Source organism: Spodoptera frugiperda, chromosome 9 (genome assembly GCF_023101765.2).
Source record: "Spodoptera frugiperda isolate SF20-4 chromosome 9, AGI-APGP_CSIRO_Sfru_2.0, whole genome shotgun sequence".
Lineage (NCBI taxonomy): Eukaryota > Metazoa > Arthropoda > Insecta > Lepidoptera > Noctuidae > Spodoptera > Spodoptera frugiperda.
This window is the reverse complement of record NC_064220.1, coordinates 7147641-7172450: the sequence shown is the minus strand read 5'-3', so window position 1 is coordinate 7172450 and position 24810 is coordinate 7147641. Positions and strand designations below refer to the sequence as shown.

General features: G+C 35.3%; 1 protein-coding gene and 2 pseudogenes across 2 annotated transcripts; 1 reads left to right on the top strand and 2 right to left on the bottom strand.

Annotated features, from left to right (window-relative positions):
• Nucleotides 1-1433: 1433 nt before the first annotated feature.
• Nucleotides 1434-7498, bottom strand: LOC118264449 (zinc finger BED domain-containing protein 4). 2 transcript variants are annotated; one of them, XM_050695893.1, is made up of 3 exons: nt 4092-7498; nt 3745-4008; nt 1434-3142 (listed from the first exon to the last, which is right to left on the bottom strand). In XM_050695893.1, exons 2-3 carry the CDS (start codon nt 3962-3964, stop codon nt 1434-1436), a joined length of 1929 nt encoding a protein of 642 aa, XP_050551850.1. In that variant the 5' UTR covers nt 3965-4008; nt 4092-7498. The 2 variants fall into 2 exon arrangements, with proteins under 2 accessions (XP_050551850.1, XP_050551848.1); XM_050695891.1 differs by having other exon boundaries at nt 3745-7498.
• LOC126911002 (putative nuclease HARBI1) lies at nt 6904-9226 on the top strand (annotated as a pseudogene).
• An 11257-nt stretch (nt 9227-20483) lies between these two features.
• LOC126911001 (piggyBac transposable element-derived protein 3-like) lies at nt 20484-23363 on the bottom strand (annotated as a pseudogene).
• Between the last annotated feature and the right edge of the window lie 1447 nt (nt 23364-24810).

Below are 24810 nucleotides of genomic sequence, written 5' to 3'. Positions count from 1 at the left end.
TTCGTCAATTTTATCATAATTATACAAGTATCGCCATCTATGCAGAATGACCTGAACTAATATCACCGGCATTGTCGCGCAACCATGTACGCTTGTCAAAACAAAAGTAATAACTTTTGATGTATTTAATATCTTTGAGATATAATACGTTCAAGTTGAAAGAAAATAAGATCAAAGTATAATAAAAACTTCAAACTCACCTGGGGTGTCGTACTTTCACTTAAAAACAATTATATTCCGAGAGCTATATCAGATGCCTTGTTACTTCAAAACAACACTGAAGTTAGCTGCGAACTTCACTCTGCTTCCCAGCTATGACGCATGCGCAGTCTTATCGACTGCGCAGTCTTACACCACCCTACCCTACGTTTTTTTTTTTTTAAATACTTTTGACAGGATGGCTGAATGTTGCCAGATTATAAAAAAAATATTGCAAGCTTCAAATTTAAATCCTACCACAAAATGTAATACGTAACATAAATGTGTGATTAATGTCGCAAATAAAACTTGAGGTTTGTCCCAATTAACCCCCTAGACCCTATTCGCCCCATTTTACGGTATTTCTTTACCACCTGCTTAGTCAGCTTCCATTAACTTAATTTTTTTTCTCTCTATTTCTAAATACTCAGCACGGATTTCAGTTTTTTTCAATCGCTTTCGGGAAGAATTTTGTGTTTCATTTTCTCTTGCTCGACTGGCGACGTGAGGAGCGGTGGGAACGCCGCGGCTCGCGTTTGCGCGCGAAGCACGGAACCGACGCGACGGATAGTATTCTCGCTACATAATTAATAATATTCCCAACAAGCAAAGTAATCCTATAAGGAAATATTATAAGTCTGTCACTACTAATAACGCTCTTGTAAAGGCATTGCGGTAGACTTTTTAACTTATAATAGCATTTGCCAAGCCTTAACATATGTTATGTCAAGTGCATTTGTTTTTATATCTCGGTCTTGCAGTTCGCTACAAGACTGATCTCTAAAACATTTATAGGACATTTTTACTAGTAATAGCATTTCACAAGCATACATATACTCAAGAGTAATAGCCTTTATAACTCAGTCTTTTAGTTAACTATAAGATAATCTTTTAGGACACTTTAAGGAATAAGTCTCCTATAATTGTTTGAAGTAAGACTAAATAATCCTGAATAATATTTTGATCCAGGGATGTTGCAGATGCCGATATTTTCACATCCGCGGATGCAGATGCGGATGCGGAGTTTAGCAGGCTCACATCCGCGGATGCAGATGCGGATGCGGATGTATAAGATATTATGTAAATAAAGTCTATTAATGAAGAATTAAAACAATGACAACGTAATTATTAACATTTTTATTGTAATCAAACAAAATTAAGTACTTATTTTTATGTTAAATATAAGTAATGTATAATGTAACAATTTTTTTAAACTTCACCTACTGTTTTTTATATCAGTAATTGAATTTAAAAATAGGAGCATTATACTTGATGAAGAGTAGTATTGCCGCCTTTTCTGATTCAAGTCTGTTACGCAGAGGTTCGTAAATTAATCCCGCGCTACTAAATAGTTGTTCGCTAGGAACACTGCCCGGTGGAGCAGATAAAAATCTTCGTACTATCGGCGATAATAACTTAAATTCCCCTCGATGTACACTCCACCAGTTTAAAGGATTTTCATTCACATTTATTCTTTTCTTAGTACGGTAAGCAAGTAACTCTTTTTTGAATACAGCTTCAATGCTACCATTTTCTGGCTCATCTTGACTCTCGTCTTCACTCGACGAATCTAACATCATAGCCAGGTCATTTTGTAAGCATGGCTTTTTGTTGTAACCTGAAGTCCCTGGTCCTAGTTGTTCCGTATCATTTTCCATGCAATCAGTTATTTTAATTATTTTAGCCCTTTTGGCATTGGTATTAAGAGATTCAAAATTGTCATTCTCAGTATTTATCATTTTTAAAATATCATCTTTAATCTTTTCTTCAGTCACCGGTGTGAAAAATTTGTGCTTATAGCGAGGATCTAAGTAGGTAGCGATGGTATATAAATTGCTTTCTCCCAAGCTAGAAAACTTTGTTGAAAGTTCGTTTTTCAAAGTCGTAACAGCCTGACGAATCGGATCAATTTCTTGCGATCTTGTTAAATAGTCATCAACTTTTTTTTCAAGCATTTGTATAATCGGTATCACAGATGAAATAAGAGCACAAGAGCTGCTCAGTTCCCGCGTTGCTTCCTCAAAAGGTCCCAGTAATTGAATGAAACTTTCAATCATTTTCCATTCTTCTGGTAGAATAGGGTCAATTTCATTATCATTCATGTAAAGACTCAGAGCATCCTTAACCTTTGAAAAACGCTCGAACATGTAGAATGTACTGTTCCATCGCGTTACACAATCTTGGAACACTTTCAGGTGCGGTTGATTCAGTCTGTCCTGAATTGATTGCAGTTGTTTCTGTGCAATGGTAGAGTGATTAAAATGGGTCGAAATTCTCTTACATTTTTGTTTTAGTATTTTTATGTTTTCTTGAGAACCTAAACAACTACGGATAGCTAGTTGTATCTTGTGAACAGTACAGTCTATATCATTTAATGCTGCTAATCGCCCGGCTCGTTTCATATTAGACCCTTCATCTCTGATTAGGCAATGCAGTTGTTCTTTTTTAATATTCCATTCAGAAAGCATGTTACTGAATTTTTCAGCAATTATTTCACCAGTGTGACGGCCGTCAAATGTCTCACATTTCAATATTATTGATGATCTTTCAAAGTTTTCTGCAATTCCATGGCAAGTCAGGCTAAGCAAAGAAGCGTTTGAGCTAGGATCCGACCAAATGTCAGACGTAAACGACATGTTATCAAAATTTTCGATTAATACTTTAACTTTTTGAGCCACTTTGCTATATAATTCCTTGCATACAAAATCTGTAAAAAAATTGCGTCCCCTAAAGTTATATCTTGGTGCTAATTGTTGCATCAGTCTACGAAAACCTAGCCCTTCAACAAAAGTAAACGGTAAATTTTGAAGTGCAATCATTTCTCCAATGAGTTTATCAATTTTTTTAGAATTTAAGTTATTGACGTCCCACTTCCTTTCTTTTAGAATCACTTCCTCTAATGAAAGTTGTTTCTTTGCTTCTTGCAGAGGAGTGGTAACTTTATCTAAAAAATACACAAACGAATAAAAATTTTCGTTAGAAAAAAAAAATTACTTAAAAGTAATTAACAAGTGAGGACATTTTAAAACACCAGAAAACCTTTCTATATATTTTTGTAAATAACTTTCAAAATCAAATGTCCAACTTATATTGCAAAAAATAAAAATAAAAGGAGTTTATTCCTCATAAATATTTATAATAAGGAAGGATCCCTTATGTTTTCTGGCATTAACATTAAATATAGCGTGAAGCTACACTAAGAAGAAAAGCTACACTTTTCAATGGTGATAAAATTTTTGCGATCGGCCAAGTAGTTTTTGAGTTAAGTGTGAATTATTCATATTTTAATAGCATATTAAAAAATATATATTTATGTTCAAGTTATTTTATATTGAAACGATTTCGATAAAAAAAAGTATTTTAAATAGATAAATGAATTACATATATCAGTCTTTTTACAACTGACGTTTTATATGACAGCAAATAACTATAATATTAAGTGGAAACTTAGCCAATAAACCAAAACTAAAACTATGCTTATTTTACTAACCAAACAATGCCTCAAGCAAATATTAATTAATTAAAACTATAAATGATGAAAATTACTTGCGTCAAATTTCATCTGTTGTAATTTTTTTTCTTTACTAATGTTCTCAAATGTAGAAAATTCTTCTGAGTGCATCGACTTAAGATGGTTTTTCAAAGACGATGTGGTGCGGCCCTTACGAGAGTAGCTTTTGTTGCATATTTTACAATCAGCTTTATCCTGGTCTTCTTTATTTGGTTCAAAATAATCCCATACATTACTTTTGGTCGGTGGTGACATTGTTGACTAAATAGTTAGATAAACTATCAATAATGGGAATCACACTGGAAAAATAACGAATTTCGTCATAAAACGATAATTTTTCCTACAATAAAACGTATTACCGGCGTAATATAATAGAATTTACCTTGTGATCTTATGGATATTAGTCTTAAATAATATAAAGTTTTCTTGTAAACTCTTCTTATTTACACACTGTATCACAACAACATTAAAAAAAATACCTATCTATCTTTATGATACGATAAGTAGTTCACTTTCACTTCACAGCGCAAACAAACACGTAATATTTATTCACTTGCAAGAAACAAATGATGCACTAGCTAGAACAAACAAACGTGTCGAATCTTGTCACCAATTTCTTCGCTCCCATTGGTTATTGTCACGTGCGACCGGCACGCGTCAATCACCGGCCCCGCCCAATTTCTTTATTGTTGCTACATGTATAATATTCGCATCCGCATGAACATTCGCATTGATTAATGCGGATGCGGAAGCAGATGCAGATGTCCAAATCAATGCGGATGTTCCGCATTTGCGGATGCAGATGCGAATGTTCGCAACATCCCTGTTTTGATCCTATAGTAGCATTTTGTGAGAGAAAATGATATTATAACATACTTAGCTGAAACGATTACAAGTTTGTGCCATCATAGTCTTGCTCGAGACTCTTTTAAATCTAATAGTACTTAAAAAGACAGCTATAAGATCAAAAAGGTTTATAAGATAGTAGATCAATCACTTTACTAGTAAACAACAGGATCGGGATATAAATCAAGCGCGTCAAGTGCAAACACAGGTGAAGTAATTGAGGGTTCCGCGATCAATAATATTTTTTCACCCTTTTCCCACTACTCAGAAAGTAAAGAAGTTGAAAATTGGGAAGAAGAATACGATTTAAATAACGCAGAGACCACTGACTATAAAAAAAACAAATGTCAAAAAAAATATTATCCGATAAAATTATTTTAACATTAAAAAATTAAGTACTTATGGGTGTGTTTAAAAAATATGTGGATACAAAATCAGTAACAAATTGTGCATTCATCCTCGATGTAATGGTCATATTTACTGTACTGGGAGCAAATCGGGAACCAAAAAAAGATTTGATGCAATAAAACTATTATGTTTTCTTGACTACAAACGAAATGAGTAGGTCTATACATATTGTTTATATAAACTGGAAATCCACACCCATTGCAGCTTTCGGATAACACAAAATGTGTATTTGTCCAAGGCCATCTTATATTTGTAAGTAAAATCAAAGAAGATTTTGTCAAAAAACAGTCGACATCAGAGATGGTCGTATCAGAAATACGACCATCTTGTTAATTAAATCCTAAAAAAAGGAGAATCGATCATTAACAGGCAGACTTCAAGGGAACCCTAATTTGTTTTAAAATGGAGGAGAGTTATCTGGACAGAAACTGTTACAAATACTAATTTACCTATAATGATTCTATAAAGTACTTAACGAAGAGCAATTTTAAAACATGGCGGATATTCATGACATTGTTGAAATAATTAATTTACAATAATATACTAATGTGCTATTTTTCGGAGGGCATTGTGAAATTAACTAAATTTTGGTACACATTTACGTATATGACTTTCCCACGGGTTCACACCCTATATTTTAAATGTATTATTAGTTATATTTTACAATAACACAAAATAATAGTTACGTTTTTATTAAAAATAAATGACTACAGAACAACCGGCACAACGACCCGAAGCAACAACAAAAATAACCTCTTAAAATATACTTATAACTAATAACTAAGTACATTACTAGTGCCATATAAACAAGATTGCTTTAGTAAGATACTTATGTCAGATACTAACAAGAGCGTTTGTACTTGTAATTGTGTAGTCTCATAACATTATAGAAGCTATTGCGCTTAGTCAAGTATATTATAGGGCTTAGTAACATTTTATAAGTTGATTATAAGATAGATATAGAAATAACTGATCTTATAACTGCGCCCAAATCCAGCTTTGTAGAATGCTACAAGTTTCTTATAAGTGAAAATAAAAGTAGTCTTGAGATCGTTTTAAGTACTGATTTTGCTAGTTGGGTTAGACACATATCTTGCAAGTAGTTGAAACAAAAAATAATAATCTTTAGATAATTAAAAAATATTAGCAGGTATTATAAAAATGGTTATGAGATATTGTGAATATTTTGTCACATTTCCTTTAGTCTGAATGAGTGCTTCGATCCGCCTTGGCATGCTTTCTTTGCACTGTTTGCCACTTTCCTTTATTTTAGGGTTGTAGTGCCAAAATATTAATTTTTCGATCAGTTTTACCTTGGTGGTTATCATTTCCTTGGCAATTTCCGCCTTAGTAATTTCCCATAAGTTTTCGATGGGGTTTATGTCTGGAGAATTGTCAAGGCAAGGTAAAACTGGTATATTGTGGTCTGCTGAAAATGTTGTCACACTCCTTGCTTTATGGCATGGTGCTGAGTCATACATTCGTCCCCCACTGGGAACCATTCCCGGATTGCGGCAACAAGCTAGTTTCTAAGACCTGCTTGTTTTGGTCCCGTCTAATGGTTCCCTGGACAATGTAGAGACGCCCAATCCCTTTAGAACTTATGACGGACCATACCATAATTTTAACAGGGTGTTTAACGCGTTCCAAAATGCAGTCAGGGTGAAATTTATCGGCTGGGCGCCGCCTGACAAAGTTGCTTTAGTCGGCTAGAATCTCAAATGTTGATTCGTCTGAGAAACACACCTGAAAAAAATAATATTTATAACTTTTATGAAAATGTTTTTAGATAATACATAACATTACATTAATAAATAATATAAATTAACATTAAAACTGACCTTGCTCCCGTCTTTAACACTCATCAGACGGTGTTCACGAGCCCAAGCAAGTCGATTCTTCTTCATCGCCTCTGTCAGTCGCGGTTTTTTAGCTGGACGATGACCGGTCAGGCCTTCCTCTGCCAACCTCCTCTGTACAGTTCTCTTAGAAACTTGTATTCCAAACTCCTGTACCATCTGGGTTAACAATCCAGCACTTTTCTTCCTGTTTTGCAAACATATATCCCGGATTTTTCTATCGCACCGTGGTGTTGTAAACCATTTTCTTCCGCATTTGCCTTTTCTTTTTGGAAAAGTGGTTGATCTTGATCCAGATTTATTTTTATTTTATTTACTGCAGACTTAGAAACACCAGCCAGTTCTGCTATCTTCCTCTGAAAATGATTTGTGTGCGTTAGAAGGGTTTTAACCTCAGACTTTTTTCTTGGAGTCAAATCCACCCCTCGACCCATAGTGAAGAGTGAAGCAACAAAAGCCATTTCATCTTCATACTTCCATTTCTTAATGTTTATCGCTGCTTGTCCACTTTTGCCTTTTTTCTTATTTAATGCTCGTCTGTATGCATCCCTTAGCCCTTGCCATCTTTACTTGCAAGCTGCAGCTGTAAAAAATAATCACACGATTAATATTGATATTTTGTTTGCAGGTACTTAGCTACAGGCGATTCATTTACAACCATTGCTTTTAGTTAGCGTTTGGGAATCAGTACTGTGAGACGTGCTGTGTTAGAAGTTTGTGATGCTGTAATAAAAAATGTACTGCGAGAAAGTATCCCGACGCCTGGCATCGAACAATGGGAAAAAAATATAGAAGAATTTTGGAATAAATGGAATTTTCCTAATTGTGTAGCTTCTATAGATGGAAAGCATGTTATTATTTTAGCACCACCAAACAGTGGTTCTTTGTATTTTAATTATAAAAAAACATTTTCTATTGTACTTATGGCTTTAGTTGACGCTAATTATAACTTCATAGCTGTTAACGTTGGTGCTTTCGGCAAAGATAGTGATGGGGGTATTTTGTCAAAATCAAAAATGGGCAGAGCTATATTCGAAAATAAATTTAATATCCCCATTAATAGATGTTTGCCGGGGACTAATGTCAGTGCACCGTGTGTAATATTAGGAGATGAAGCTTTCCCCTTAAAAAACAATCTTCTAAGACCTTATCCCTCACAACAGTCCATAAACGATAGCAAGAAACGCCATTTTAATTATCGCCTTTGCCGTGCACGACGTGTTGTAGAAAATGCTTTTGGAATTTTAAGTCAAAAATTTCGTATTTATAATAGACGTATGCATTTAAAACCAGAATATGCCGAAAAAATTGTACTAACCACTTGCATATTGCATAATTTCATAAGACGCGGCGAAACTGTATCCTTTACGGAAACTAAATTGCAGTTTCTACCGCTTTTGAAGTACGCAATAAATTTGCCGATTTTTTCCAAACGGCTCAAGGGCAATTAGATTGGATATCTACTTTGTAATTAAATTACTTACTCAAATCGATAATTGAATAATAATTGACATACCTGGTTGTTTGAGTTGTTCCGAAATATCCTTCCAAGCCATTTCTTTTTTTACACTATCCATATACTTCGGATGTTGTAAATTATATATAAACTCATATTTACGTACACATTCTATTAATTTTTCGTCCTCCATTTTTACACATCTAATGAACGGACTGGCAACAGAGCAACACTGCTACAACGCGTTTAAAACGGGTTTGTAACGGTCATACTCCCCGCTCAGTCACCGTTTAGCCGCCTGCGCGCAGCGGTCTGGCAACGTCGCGTGCCATGCACGTAGCGTGTCCGCACCGGCAAAATATTCCCTCCGACGAATAGTTGACGGCCCGTGCATGGCACGCTACGGTGTCGGCCGGTGACGGAACGGTCTAGTGGGCATAGTCTCATACATCTCAATACAAAGAATAGTTTTTTGTCTGAATCGGTCCTAGTACGGTCATGGTATGCTACGGGATAATGGGCAGAAAGCTTTAGTGATCTAAATCAATACTATCCTCATTATCAGTGACATTCGGAGGTGAGGTTATTATATTTGTACCCCCCGATCTGTGTTCGGAAATATTGTCTAGGAACGACAACTGTTGGTACCTTTTGTCTTTTGCGTTTTTTGCTGCGGCTGACCCAGTACCCGCCTTATTGTTTTAAATCTTGTATAGGAATCGCGTATCATTTTCCATTTTTTTGCAGTTATCACTTTTGGTGATAACACCAGAGTGAGGTATATTTTTCTGGATGAGTTTGGTAATCCTACAAACTTAAATACATAACTACATCAACTTATACTAGTATTGTTTAGATATTTAAATAATGATGTAACTTTTTAAGCAAATTTTAAGCAATTGCTGCCTAGCTCGGAATGTACTCTCATATAAACTTATAGAAATTGTATGGGGACCACTAGTGTCGCGGCAGCTCGGCAATGCTGCGTACTCTTCATATAAACTTATAGAAATTGTATGGGGACCACTAGTGTCGCGGCAGCACTGCTGCGGCAGCAGTGCTGCGTGCAGCGTGGTTCGGAATCATACCTTTACAGTTGAGAGTTTGCAAGCGATGATTCTGACGGTGATTGATAATTTTCTGTAACATTAGTCATATCCGAAGCTATAAAATCTAAATCACTGAAAACATTTTTATTAAAGGGATGAATGCCTGTGCAACGAAAACCATTAATATCCAACGAAATCCATTAATAAAAGCAACGATCGTGTTCGCGGCGTACGTACGAAGATTTAATTGGACAATAGAATCTTCTATGGCCCTCACCTTTTCTAACATACTTAATATCAATATCGTTGACATCATCTCTTGGTAATCGCTTTTTCACACGTCGATGTAAAAGGCCGTAAATAAGATCTAATTGCATACACATTGGCACCGCGTAAGGTAATTTAGCAAACAACGATTGCACTCTACACACAAACACTTCTGCATATAATAAACATAATTTACATTAAAAAATATGAAATTAGTATTTATGTACTTTTTTCCATTTATCATCACCAGTGCTGATAATTTAGAATTTACAAAATATTCGATCCATTTATCAGCACTACCTATTTTACCAATTAATCACCAAAACCTCAAATTCTACTCTTCAGATTATCATCAAAAATTATCTCAAATATCAGAGAAATCATTAGTTTCAATATTAAATTTGTAAAAGATACGATATATCATAAAATGTAAACACGCGACCTTAACGGCGATCACAAGAAACTGGCAAAAACAGAAGAAATTTCAAGACAGTTTGTTTACATAATTTCCATCAATTTGCTGTGTATGTGCGTATGCGTAGATTGTAGTGTTTTGATTCACGCAGAGATTGTTGCTTGGACAGGCTTGAATACGTCTGCCTATGCTTCTAATGACACTGTCTATTATTTCCTTGGGCAAATTGGCCCACTCTTCAATTAACGCCAATTTCAATTCCTCCCTCTCGTCAATGACATTAACACAAAATCGGCTTTCTTCAGAGAGTAAAACACGACCCCATTCATCGGACCAATCTTGGTACTGACGAGCGAACGCTAATCTTGCAACTCGATGACTTGCCTCGAGTTTAGGCGCCTTTGCTGGCACGTATGACTTTAAACCAAATTCGTTTAACCTTCTTCTCACTGTTCGTTCACTTACACGCACATTACGCACTTCTTCTAAAAGGTTTCGGGTCTGCACAGCTGTTTGATGACGGTTTCTCAACGTTTGCACCCTTATGAAACGTTCATCTACGGCATTGGTTGCACGCTTTCTGCCTTGTCCCCGTCTCTGTGCATAAGATCCTGTCTGTTTGTATCGTTGGACACAACGGTGGATCACAGATACTGATACACCCAACATTCGACTCACTGAACGGTATGTGTGACCTTCGTCGATCATTGTCACAGCTCTAGCGACTTCAGTAGCTGGCAAATCACTCATTTTGTATGCAATACAATGTTACCTCTTCGAATAACAACAACAAAATAAGCTTGGGTCACTATTGATGACTCCAACAAAATCCTTATCAAAAACACTTAAAAGCGCTAACGCTCAACAAACACTTAAGAGCGTATATTTTCTGTTGAATTGTTGAAAATTGACAAAATACCTTAAAATATTGTGTTGTACAAGGGTAATATCATAAATAAATGAACCACTTGATAAATCACTCAATAGTTCCAGAAAAAAAAGACCTTTTTTTTGTGTTCCCCTAATTTTGCCGGTGTGTGTAGTAGCCAATAGGCTGACGCCAGTTTGAGCATACTCCTCTAACCATAAAAACGAGAGCATAGTCTGCATATTTCAATTCTCTTTCATATCCCAAATCTTTAAAACCTTGTATTTGATCTTGCGACTCTACATATGTTAAATGAGGTGTTAATGCTACCTCATCAAATACGACTGAACATAACTTCTTGGTAATATTCCATTTCTTCGTTTTTTGCTCGAGAAGTTTAAATATATATTTATTAATTCCAGTTTTCAATGTAATGTCCTCTGCTAATCGGTTTAATGTCCTTTTAGTGGGTAACCTGAATATTTTTTGTATAAATCTGTAACCCTTCGGACTTTCTTTCATCAATGAAAGACATAGAATTTTTTCCTCGGTGGTAAATCTAACTCCCTTTTTCTTTTTATCTACTGCTTTAAGCTGCATCAATAGAAAATTTTGTGCATGTTTCGACAACTTATAAAAGTTGTTTGCAAACAGAGAATTATGAAGGAAGCTTTTTGCCTTAGAAATCCTCTCTGAGAAAGGCTTATCAGTATTCTGTTTTTTATTTTCCTCTGCAACTATACTCTTCATATATTTTGTAAGTTTTGTAACGATATCATATATTTTGATAAATCTCGTAGGATTCAGCCTGCGTTTGCAATGTAAGCGGAAAAAATGTAATTATTTGCGACATCACATTAGAAACCTCAAAAATAACAGTATTTGTCCACTATTTAATGGATGATATTATACATAAAAACCTTCCTCATGAGTTACTCTATCTATTAAAAAAAACCGCATCAAAATCCGTTGCGTAGTTTTAAAGATTTAAGCGTTCATAGGGACATACAACATGACACATGACAGAAAAAGCGACTTTGTTTTATACTATGTAGTGATGATTTTATTACCTCATATTTATGACATGTGAATTACACACACACAACGTCACGCCTTTTATCCCCGAAGGGGTAGACAGAGGTGCACATTACGGCACATAATGCCGCTATACAATGTACACCCACTTTTCACCATTTGTGTTTTAAGTCCCATGTAATAGGGGGTGAGCCTATTGCCATATCCTGGACACAATTCCAGACTCCGTGCTACTACCGAGAAATTTCGAAAATCCGAAAAATCCCAGTAATACTTCGCCCGACCCGGGAATCGAACCCGAGACCCCTTGTTCGGTAGTCGCATTTGCGACCACTCGACCAACGAGGTAGTGACATGTGAATTACTATTTAATTTAACCCAAGCTTGATATAAAAATTGAGGATAGAATTTTTTGTAATACCTAATCAAATCAACTTTTAATTATTAGAATTGGGATTACGAATTTGAATTTTATATGTAAGCAAATGTCATTTTAATTGAAAAGTAGTAAAAAACACAATAAGCATGACCAAAGCATGAGTAAAAACTATCCAGTTAAAACATAAATTGTTTCTTCTTTAAGAAATCTTTGATGAACTTGTATATTAGTGAAACACTGAACTTACCTAAGGTATAATATGGTGCTGATGAGTCAAATTCGTTTGGCAGTGGTTGGAACTGTGGAGTTAATAAAGCCACAACTTTTTCATCAATCACAGTTGTCTTCGGACAAAATGTTCCACCTCCTGTCTTGTACATCTCAGACTGAAATTAAAATGTATTATATTATTTAGATTTATTGTAACACGTAGGTACCAACTATATGTAACATAACAGAGATTAATTAATAGGTTGCCCCGAGGAATAGCGACCTATGATTTTTTTTATTATTTATTTATTTAATGAACTATGAAATATAACTTACTTTATCATCGCTTATATTTTTTCTAGCTTTTTTCTTTAAGTTGTCATATAAAGCATGTAACTGCTTTTCAGTTCTATGCCCTGTTTCAGACACGGCATTATATTTTTTGGCCAGGGCCGTCCAAGCTTGTTTCTTGGCCTCTACTGTTGTCCCATCTGTCTTTTTATTATCTATTACAGACACAAAGTCTGTAGCTACTTCTAAAAGAAGCATCTTCTCTTTTTCAGTAAAATTTTTGCTCCGTTTCCCGGAGTCCATTGTAAAGATAATTTACTTAAAAAATCCGCCCCTACGGCTACCTACTGATCAAACACACTCTTAAAACACACTTTCCCCTATACTTATTATGCTCTTTTGAAAACACTGCAGCGAATAATAAAAAAATCCACACATACAATCGTAAACGGAAAGTACGGAAACAATGAGTTTGACAATTTATTTTTTAAAGAACTGTCAGCTATGTCGTTCTTTATTTATAATTATTGTAAATAATGCCTATTAATAATGCAAAAATAATAAAACTATTTGTGGCCACGTATCTAATAATAAAACAATTATTATATAATAATAATATAAATATTTCATAATCATTTACAACTAATTTAATTCATATAATTAATTTTAGTCGATACTTTTTTATGAGACCCATCTAGTGGCGTAATAAGGAACTAGCTATCGGTTTCATAGTTATCGAACGGTTCTTCGCGCATTCAGAAACGCAAGAATAGTTAACCGAGGTTTATCTTTTCCATAACTTTATTGAATCGATAGTTAGTGACAGTATAACTGGTATCTTCAGAAACCGGGCATTAGTGATTGAAATAAATAATTATTATCTTTTTCACAATTTGCATTAAGGGAATATGGTGAATTAAAATTTTATTGTTAATAATCAACGTCTTATAGGCATTTATGAATTGATTACATGATGGATTGGTATTTCTAATTCCATTGCTTGTAATACTACTAAAAAAATTGAAATTTCTTGTTAATAAACTATTTACATTGTGATTAGTATTCAAATCAACCCACATTTCTTTAAAAGTTTTAATATTATTAATACAATTCTTGATTGAGGGAATCTATTCAAATTTAACTACATTACCTTGATTATTATGCGTAATTGATTGAAATTTGATTGATTCTAATACAGGCAGTAAATTATTCCATAGTTGGATGTGCGGTGAATTATTTTTAAAACACAATTTATATTTTTTTGTCGAAATTTGATAAGAATGACCATTAAAGAAATCAAATAATTGATCCAAAATCAATAAAAATCAGCTGTTTGTTGGCATTCCAAAGGAAGTATCTCAGGTTCTGAAACAAAAGAATTTACAATGAATAAATTGCACAATTGGCAATCCAGCAACAGCTGGATTAATAATGTTATAATTAAGGAACTAGTTGATGTTTACTTACTAGGTAAAAATCGGAGTGCTGCAGGCATTCTCTGGCTAAAAACCTGTGCAGCATGTTTTACTTTCATTTTCGGAATTTTACTGTCGATTACATGGCTTTCTGTCAATTACATGGCTTTCTGTCAATTACATGGCTTTCTGTCAATTACATGGCTTTCTGTCGATTACATGGCTTTCTGTAATTTTGTTAACTAATCGTATCTCATCATCCCCTGTATCAACATGTAAAAGCATAAGCAAATGTTCCCATTTTGCCCACTTCATCCAACCATTTTGAAAGAATTTGGCATCCTTCTTTCTAGAATTAATGTAATGTTTAACGGAACGGAATAAGTAAATCTGCAGGCATTTCAGCAGTTGATAAATACCTGACATTCACAATATTGTTTGCTACACATTCTCTACAAAAATGATATTTAATATCAATGTGTTTGGTTCTCTTGTGGAAAATTGGATTGAGCAGTTAACTTAAGGACACTTTGATTATCATTAAAGAGATCAATAGTGTACAATTTCTGTGTTATCTCATATTGTAAATTTCGTAAATACACTGCTTCTTTACACGCTTCAGTAATCGCCATATATTCGGCTTCGCTACTCGATAAAGCAACAGTTTTCTGTTTCTTTGTCTCCCATGATATAACACAGCCAGATAAAGAAAAACAAACTCCAATATATGACCTCCTATCAATAACATTTCCGCCCCAATCAGCGTCAACAAACCCTTCAATTACTGAGCTTCCATCAGCGGAATACTTTAAACCATAGTCTCTGGTACATTTTAAATATCTCAACAATCGCTTTATACATATGCACAATGTTCATCAGAATAACAATTATTAAATTGGCTTAAATACCCAACTGCATATGCAATATCTGGCCTAGTTAAAACCACTAGATACATAAGATATCCAATTATTTGTTGATATGGAAAAGTACTTTCACAATGTTCATTCTTAGATACATTTAACTTAGTTTCCATTGGAGTCTAAACGGGTTTACATTGTGTCATATTAAATTTATGCAACAACTGATCAATATAATCTCTCTGACTTAATATTATTGTTTTCTTACATTTATCAACAGTAACATTAACACCTAGACACTTCTTTATTCACCCAAGTCTTTAATCTTGAAATGACTAGCAAGAACCTGCTTTAAATGCTTATTCTACTTCAAAAACGCCAGACTTGTAATCACTCCTCTCCGGCCCTTAAATATTTTTCTCTGGTCTCTGCTTGCAGCATCTTTATGACTCTTGTGTTGGTAGTAGCTTGGTCACATACTGTTGCTACTACCTTTAAGCCAATTTCTGTGAGCTGCAATATGCATTGTTTTATTAAATCTTTTAAGTCTGGCGCTTTCTTTGAACCTGTACAAAATGTGTAGCAAATGGGTTGTTTGTATTTGCTTTTTATATTTTTAATCATGAGTACAAGGGCATGGTTAGCCAGAGATTGCCTGCATGTGGGCCCCAGGTCTCCGAAGCCAATAATTTTACCTAATTTTATGTTGTATTCCAGACCTGGAGACAAAGAAACCTCATCAAAGAGCAAATTAATTAATTTGCTCTCATTATTAAAATTTTTAACAGCATTTTTTAAATTTGCTATAACAATATTATGTATACCTGGCACAATTGCCACTGCACTAAGCATTTTTTGAGCCTATAAGCTTTTGGACTTTGCTTGTAAATAGTTAAAGCCTTTTCCTTTTTCTGTTCCTGAGAACCTTCTACCTTTTGGTTTTTTAAACCTTTTAAAGACCTACTTGGATTTAAACTAGGTGCATACTCAGATACTGCCGGAAAGAAGGGTTCTTCATTTTCGTTCAATGATGCACTTTCTCGATATCGGGTTGCAGCTGTAGAAGTTCTCGACGGACATGATTCATTTTCGTCAGATATGTTAAGAGATTCATGAGTATCCCCACCACCTGAAAAAAAAACCCATGTAATGGCGCTACTGGATAGACATTATCTACTTACCATTCGGACGTCGGATCTAGGCGGGTCTGAAGTTAGGCTCCCGCAATTTTAGCGCTTGAAAAGGAACTCTAAAGGCCAGTCTTTGGCGGTACAGGGCACGGTGAGGCGAGAAGCGTGGCGGGCAGTGTGATTAGCGGTGGTATGCTATAGCTAGACTAGTAGCGACCGTGGCGGCGTCAGCGGTGGATAGGGTTACCAACTTTTTTACAAGAAATAAAATATATTTACGTCTGAGAAGGAAAATAAACAGTATTTTACGAAAATGAACAGTATTTTATTTTATTATTTTTTAAAGACATATTTTTTAGTGCTTCTCGCGCAACTTATCAATTTAGAGTCATTTTTAAAAGCTTCATAAGCTTCACCACAATCAAAACTATAATTAAAATAAATAAGGAGCTCATTTTTTATTAAATTAATTGAGGCTCTGTTTCTGTCTTCCCGCTACTTTGCATTCATTACTGACAAAACTCTTTCTGTAACAGGAACAGAAAGTAGATAAGATATAATTTTTGAAATATTTTTTTAATTCGTCAGAAGCGTTTACTAATAAATGTCTCCACTTTTGATCAGTACTCATTTCGAAAAAATCTTTGTCTTCTGATACTTTTTCGTAAATTACTTAAACTTAGTTAACCCATTAACGCCCAAAATGAAACTGCAGTATATTTTTCTATTGTTTTTCTATTTATTAGTCCACAAGGGATAAAATATGCTATATAAGAAGATAAAATGAAAAAAATACAGCCTTGGCCAAAAGTATTGAGCACCCATGAAATCTTTGAGTTTTAAGCGAAATATCAAATAGAAACAAAACAAAATGTTGTTTATATGTTTATTTTACTATTTATTAATTGAAAATGAATATTTTGTAAGTCCACCCTTTGCCTTAATTACGGCAGATTTTTTTTTTGGTATAGAGCTAATAAGATTTTTACAGTCTTTAGCAGTAATCGCGTTCTATTCTAGGCATAGGTGGCGTTTCAAATCTTCTCTGTTGTTAATTGTGTGGCGCCTACCTCTGCGCTTTACTAAAACCCATAAATATTCTATGGGGTTTAGATTTGGCGACTACGCAGGCCAGTCAAGAAGCTCTACGTTATTTTCCCGGAATCATGCCATAGTGCGGGCAGATTTGTGGCAAGGTGCGTTATCCTGCTGGAATTTACCAATATCCATGTTCCTGTCGCCGAAAAGTTTCGTGAATGAAGGCAGGAACGCAGTTTCTAGTAAATTTATGTACTTAGAAGAGTCCATGCGGCCCTCTCACACGAACAATTCGCCAACTCCAGAATCGGTCATGCAACCCCAGACCATTATGCTACCGCCACCATGTTATACGGTTGGTACCACACACTCTGGTTTAAAATCTTCGCCCCTCCGGCGACGTACAGAGGTCACAACAGGGGTACCAAAAATCTGCAATAAAGAGAAAAATATTGACTTCCGGAAAACAAAAGAACTTCATCTATGCGTTTGGATTTTAAACCATTTTATATTATTTTATTAGGACATTAAATATAGATACTTACCTCTAAGTTAGATTCGTCTGACCACACAACATTTGACCACTCTGCAATGGTGAAAGTTTGATGTTGTAAGGCCCATTTATACCGAGTTTTTTTTGTTTTTGTCGGGAGCCATGGTTTCTTCCTAGCGTCACAACCTTTCGGATCAGCTTCCTGAAGTCTTCTACAAGTAGTTCGAGCAGAAATTGATACCATATTTTGTTCTGACAACTCAGCAGCGAGCTCTGAAGATCATTTTTTCCTATTTTTTAACGACTCTCTCGGTAACTGACGATCCTGACGGTCTGTGGTGATGCGTTTGCGCCCGGTTCTCGGTCTATTTTGATGTGATCGGATAGCATAGAATCGCTGAATAGCAAATTGCAAGGATCGGCGCGAACATTTCACAGTTTTGGAAATCTCTACTTGTGATTTCCCTTGCTCATGCAGAAGCTGTACCTCCACTCGTTTTTCTGAAGAAAGTTCGTTTCGTTTTGGCATATTACAACGATAATACTTATAACTTTGAGATAAAATACCAAAAACGCACCTGGATCACGGGATGTTGTCAAAACGAGAGGTGGTAGCGAACTGATAAATAAATACAAACATTGTAAAAATCACATTTTATTACACCCAGGTGTTTTATTCCTAGCTACGGCATAAATCATTGTTTTTAAATCTTTGTAGATAGCCGACAAACAGATACTTCAACAGTAGATTTAGTTTTCTCCCATACTTACCGTGATCGAGCGAAATTTGTAAGGTGCTCAATACTTTTGACCAAGGCTGTATATTTACATATCAAGTTTTAGGGGTGTACTCAGCCGTGTACAATGGGCGCTTTAGGAGTGAAATTGTTTGAAACAAGGTCGTTCAACACATAGGTTTTCAAATTTTCATATTTCGCAACGCCAGCGAATTCTTTGGTGACAGATAATGTTACATCACTATTTAGTAACATTGGTTTGTGTTACCCCGTCACTAATGTCCGAGGTCAACGACCACTGTCGTTCTTGTGTCTGTCGAGTGCAGTCGCACCTACTAATATAATAAATAATTAACAGTTGTAATATGTAATGTAAAATACAAGTCATCTTATTTAAAGTCGTTTAATTTAAAACATAACAACAATACAGATAACACATCGCAATGGGTTTTCCATCCGTTCAGGATTATGACCATCATTGTTCCGACCCCCAAGTGCTGCTGAAGATGACGGACGGCTCTTAGTTTTCGTCGGACGTAAATAAGTCCGTGCAATAATGCATCTGAAAGATAACTGGTCCATGTAAGTTATCTCTTGTTTAGTTTTACTACAGTATAATACTGTTTATTATATATTATTTGCTCATCTACACAAAGTTCCTTTCCAAGTGGTAACTCCAAACATCGGTTCCTAAGAGCATCAAATATTGGGCAAGCTTTGTAAAATGCATCATTGAACCCATCTGGTATTCTTGTATTATCAACAAGGAGCAAATTATTTCGTGACCCGGGTCGTTCATGACCTACTCCCATTGTGATCGGGTCCCGAAAAAAATACTCCAAATTCTGATGCAAGAACAAAACTTCTGAGGCCTTTTTAGGTTTTAAAGAAGTTTTTCTGTTCAAAATCGTCATTCCCGCCTTCGAGAATAACCTCTCACAGGCCACGGAAGTTGCTTGCACGCATAATCGGCGCTTCATTAATGTGTACAAATGCGATAGAGAAGGCGACTCTCATTCCACCTGTTTAGTGGATCATCCGTTCTTTTTATAAGTGGTTCGTTGAGATATCTATCTAATTTAACAATACTAGCAGATGATGGATTTTTAACAATCTCATTTTCTACTTCCCTGCAAATGCAGTCTACATACTGCTTGAAGATGAAGCTTGCTTGGGTACAACAAAGCTGACGGAGTTTTCCTTGAATATTTTTTAAGCAGTAATCATACTTCTCTTTGTTCTCTTCTCAAAAAATGAGGTCTCAGGGTGTTTACTAATGACACAATTGGTTTTCTTGCTTCTCTCCTTAACTTTTCGCGCTCCTCTTCAAACTGTGCAGTCCACTCTTGCTCTAGTAACTCTTTTAAATCTATATCTTCTTTCAGTCTCATCGTTACGCCAAACAACAATTGACACGGCGCCTTGCCTGTGCTACGGCTTGGAGTGGCATTTAAATATTTTTGTACGACTTCAACGTGCCTGTATCAGTTTTTTGTTGTCCACAACAGTTGTCGCTATAAAATATAACTTCAAAATCATCCTTAATATTTTCTTGTAGGCTTCTTAAATAACTTAAAACGCAGGATCCTATTTCATTAACTGCTCTTCCGTCTTCACCTTCATGCCAAACGTAACAATTTACGTCTTTGGTTCCAAGTTCGTAAATAGTAAAGTTCAGAACATTTAGTTTTGATACTTTATCTATATTTACATTTATTGATAGAAAATCTGTGCGCCGTCTATTTAAATTATTTTGATTAACAAAATCACTAAGAGAATACCGTAAAATGGTCCTACTTTGCTCCAATATTTGCTCCAAAAAAAGGAAATTATGAATATAGTTTACACTATTAATTTTGAAATATACTGAGATGTATTAATTTAAAGAATAATATGTTAACTAACATACATATTTATAAAGTTAAATCAACGTAATGAAGTATTTCATAATATATATAAAACTATGAATAAGGAGCAAAGTTACCCATGACCATGGGTAACTTTGCTCCTTATTCATAGTTGGGTATATTTCACAAACAATCTCCATTATTAATATGTCCATATTAAATTGTAATTATTTTGAAACTGAAAACTGAAATTGCCATTGAGAAAATAAAATAAATTATACGTATTTTTTAAAATGGTCACTGGTCAGGCCTTTTAACACTTGACAGGTAATGCAACTAAATATAGAAGTCACTTTTTCCTTACTATTTGTTCTTGCAAGACCACCGACTATATTTTAGGACTAATAAATACTAGGTGCTTCTCTTTTTAGCGTCGTTTAATCGCTTTAGTAAGAGTGAGAAGTAAACATGTTCCGAAATAAATAATAGGTGTGTCTCTTTTCGCAAAGGTCATTCATTAATGAGGAAAAGAGAGATTGAATACGCATGTACAACAAAGTAACAGCCGTACGTAGTAACCTATGGTAACAACTAACAGTCTGTTTGTGTAAGGACTGTTACAATGAATAATAGTAATAGCCGTGGTAACAGGATTTGAGGGTCTGTTATTAAATTAACAGATAAAATATGTTGGCAGTAACAGTTGTTATTAGTTATTTGTAGATATTTGTTACTTTTATCGGTTACGATAAATATGCCTCACTCCTAGTGGTATGCCCTTTGAATTTAATCATGCACTCATCTATGCTTTGCGGTGATGAGCACACTCCACCACTTTGGAAAGCACTATTCAAAATTTGGATCATAGGTCTTATTATGTAAAGTTTATCATACCCTTCTTCACCTCTCTTGGGCATTTGACTGTTGTCGTTTAGCTGTAAATTTGCCAAAATCTTTTAACCCATATCTTCCCAGCGCTATTATTTCTAATCCGATTTTTCTAATTTTTGATTATGTTTATGTTACTGGGTAAATGAACATATATATATAATAAAAAAATATACATAGGTCATTGACCTTTTGAATTATAATACCGTTCCAATAATGGAACAGTGGGAACATCTGCTAATATTTTCTTTGAAGAGATAGACTTATAGGAGATCAAATAAAAGTTGGATAAGTATAGTTTAGACAAGTTTATTAAAAAAATATGTATATGTTAAAAATTATTATGGGGTTGAATGAAATACCATTGAGCATTTAGCATGTAAAGCAACTGCACATTTGCCACACTTTTTTGTTGTATTTTTATGGCATAACCGCATCGCGTCTGCTTTCCGTTATCCGCTATATGGTGGTCTTTTCCATCTAATCGCACGCTTGAAGGGACACGTTTTATTACAGCTAGTGGAGATTTGGGAACATATTTTGTTTTTGTTATCGCACCATTAGATGCTGTGCTATTCGTCACTGATTTTGTCATAAAATACGACTGAACCACATATCTCGTGAAAGACAGTAAGTCGTGAGCATCTTTCTCTTTAGCAGCCGGCGACAACCTGTACAGCTGGTAAACATTATTTATGCTCACGTTGAGAGGAAACAGAAGTAGTTGCCAGTACCATCTCTTCAGTCGTACGCCGATTCTATAACAGCCTACATTTTGATCTAATCGATCCACACCTCCCATGTATTTATTATAATTTATGAAACAACGTGGCTGGTCAACTTCTTTCTTCTGTTTATCGCACCATCGTTTCACTTTGCCTATTGATTGTACTCCACATTCTGTTGACGCGACTGTTACAATATTATTATCATTGTATCTAACTAAATTTATATCTGACGACACATCTGTGGTTTGGTTGTATGAACCTCTTTTCATCTTTTTCATATCTTTAGGATCCTTTAGAGGCGCATTCTCTACTCTATTACCGCGGATAGTTCCAGTAGCATCGTGACCTAAGGATTTTATTTCAGTCAACAGAGGTATTGAGGTGAAAAAGATGTCCATGTAAAAGCTGTAATTATTAGGTGGAAGTTTCGTTATTAGATCAAGAACTACAGATCCAAAAACCGGATGACGCCGACTCCAAAAACTGGATGTGTGTTTCCGGTGCTAGCTCCTTGATATGGTTCTCCATAGATTAGGTAACCTAATCGAGTACAAATGGCCCATACTTTGTAGCCGAATCTAATAGGCTTACCATGAATATGTTGCTTAGTAGGATGTTTTCCAAAGTACGGGATCATGGACTCGTCGATACTCAAACTTCTGTCGCCTGGAAAATATTTGAGCCATCTGCGATTGAGAAGATCCCACAAAGGACGTACCTTACAAAATTTATCTCCTGGCTGAAGGTTGGCGTTATCGCATGCGTGGAAAAAACGTAATAGTTCATCAAACCTGTTTCTTGACATACAAGCTGCTACACCAGGATGATGACAGTCAATACTTTGCTCCCAATACATTCTGTATCGAGCAACTCCATTGTAGCCAGATAATAACAAAATACCCAGAAACCGCTTAATCTCATCAGAACTAACTTTGAAATTTACGTGTCCCTTCTGATTTGCATTGTGTTCTGTCTGTGAGAGCAATAACTTAATAACCTCGTCATCATAAAACAACTCAAAAAATTCTAATGGATTATAAAGATCTTCCAGGAAACTGGGAGGTGTCCACTCTTTTTCTTCTTTTTGAGGGATGTCCACATTTCGCAATTTCCTAGCAATTGTACGTTTACTTCTTTTTTCTGGTGGTGGGTTTTGTGAAGTACTTGGAATGGGTTCTTTCTCTTGGGATTCTTGCTGCAGCTCTATTTCTTCTATTCGTCTTTCTACTAAAACCTTCGCCCTAAGTTCTGCTTCTGCCAATAACTGGCGCCGAGACAAGCAGTTGATATCAGCCGATTCTTCATTGCCACTATCTTCGTCACTCTTATCAAAGTTTTCGGGGGGAGTTATATATACGTCAGCCTCCAGCACATCATTATCATCTTCTAAATACGATATATTATCATTTACGGTCAGCCTAAAACAAAAAACATGCAATTATAAACCTAATGTATTCATACATTTTGTCATTAGTAACAGTGTACTACATATGTTCCCACTGCTTGAAAAATGGAACGGTTATAGAAAACATGCCATGAACACTAAATTCTAAATATATTTATTCATTTTACTGTTTGTTAGCATTAATAATACTAAATTCAAATAAAATTCATAAGAAAATACGTAATAATACTAGTAAAATAAATAATTCTCACTTACCGACTGCGGGACGCCATTTTTGCACAAATTACTCACAACAAATTAAAACTTTTATTGACAGTCAAAATACGCGGGCTATTCACTTTATGGCGCTCGATTTTGACAGACAATTAATTCAGTGTTACCACTATTAAAAAATAAAAAACAAAAACGCAAATTCTGACATAAAAAAAAAATCAAATTTGTCGTTTCAAAAATGGAACACTGGGAAGATATGGGTCTCTTTACTGTCATAAAGGTTCATGAATATTATTTTCTCCAACGTACACTTCAAATTTATGAGCATAACCAGAAATACTGCACAATAAAAATATGGTTGCCCCAGGAACCATTTGTGGGGCTTATTAGGAATATATTGTTTTAAGTAGTTGCAGAGTTGAATTAAACTTTTATTCAATAAAATTTAAAATTATGTTTTACAAGTTATTACAGAGATGATGCGTGTCACAATATTTCCGTCGTTCTGGCGGGAGTAGGGCGAGCGGGGCATACGCGGCGCGTTGAGACGGCGTCGCTTCGTTTTAAGAGCGGGAAGCGCTGTGATTGGCTGAATACGCGCCAGGTGTGCCTACCAACTTAGGAGTATTATAATTATATTTGTTCTTTGGCCTTTGCCATAGACAATTTATAATAAATTAGGAGGCGCGCTGCATCCTCCTCCTAGACACTTACTCGCCCTCGACAGTGACTTGGTACATAAACCTAGCGCGCTTTACGCGGTCGGCCTCGCAGACGGCGGGGCTGAACGATTTTAATGACCTCGGGATGATTACAATTTAGAAATAACAATGGGGTCATTGACCTCAACAGCTGGGTCGACTAGAGTTGTCGACTTTGTAAAACAAGCTTTATGTAAAACTTTGTTACACACGTTACATATACAATTACAACTGTGCGAATTACAATGACATTCATAACCCTTATTATTATTATTTTTGGGTATTTGCCCATCATCTCAGCTCTAGGGTGGTATTCACCTACATTCACGGGCCAGGGCCAAGTAAATATACACTCGACATTTTGAGCACTTTACATTGCTCTCTGTCCGCTTTTTATTTGCGAGAGCCAGGTATGCGATGCCTTTCGATATGCGATCATCAATTTCTTCGTGTTCTGGAAAGTGTTCAATTCCATCTAACCTTTCCCCTATTGAAAGTTGCATGGCAGGTGTTCAGACGGGGAATAAAAAAAAAATTAGTGGACTGTATCAAAATAGGTGTACTGA

Coding starts and splice junctions, on each gene's coding strand:
- LOC118264449 (XM_050695891.1), bottom strand. CDS start 3,964: ATGTCACCACCGACCAAAAGTAATGTATGGGATTATTTTGAACCAAAT. Junction 3,143..3,744: donor ACAGATGAAATTTGACGCAA/GTAATTTTCATC, acceptor TGTATTTTTTAG/ATAAAGTTACCACTCCTCTG.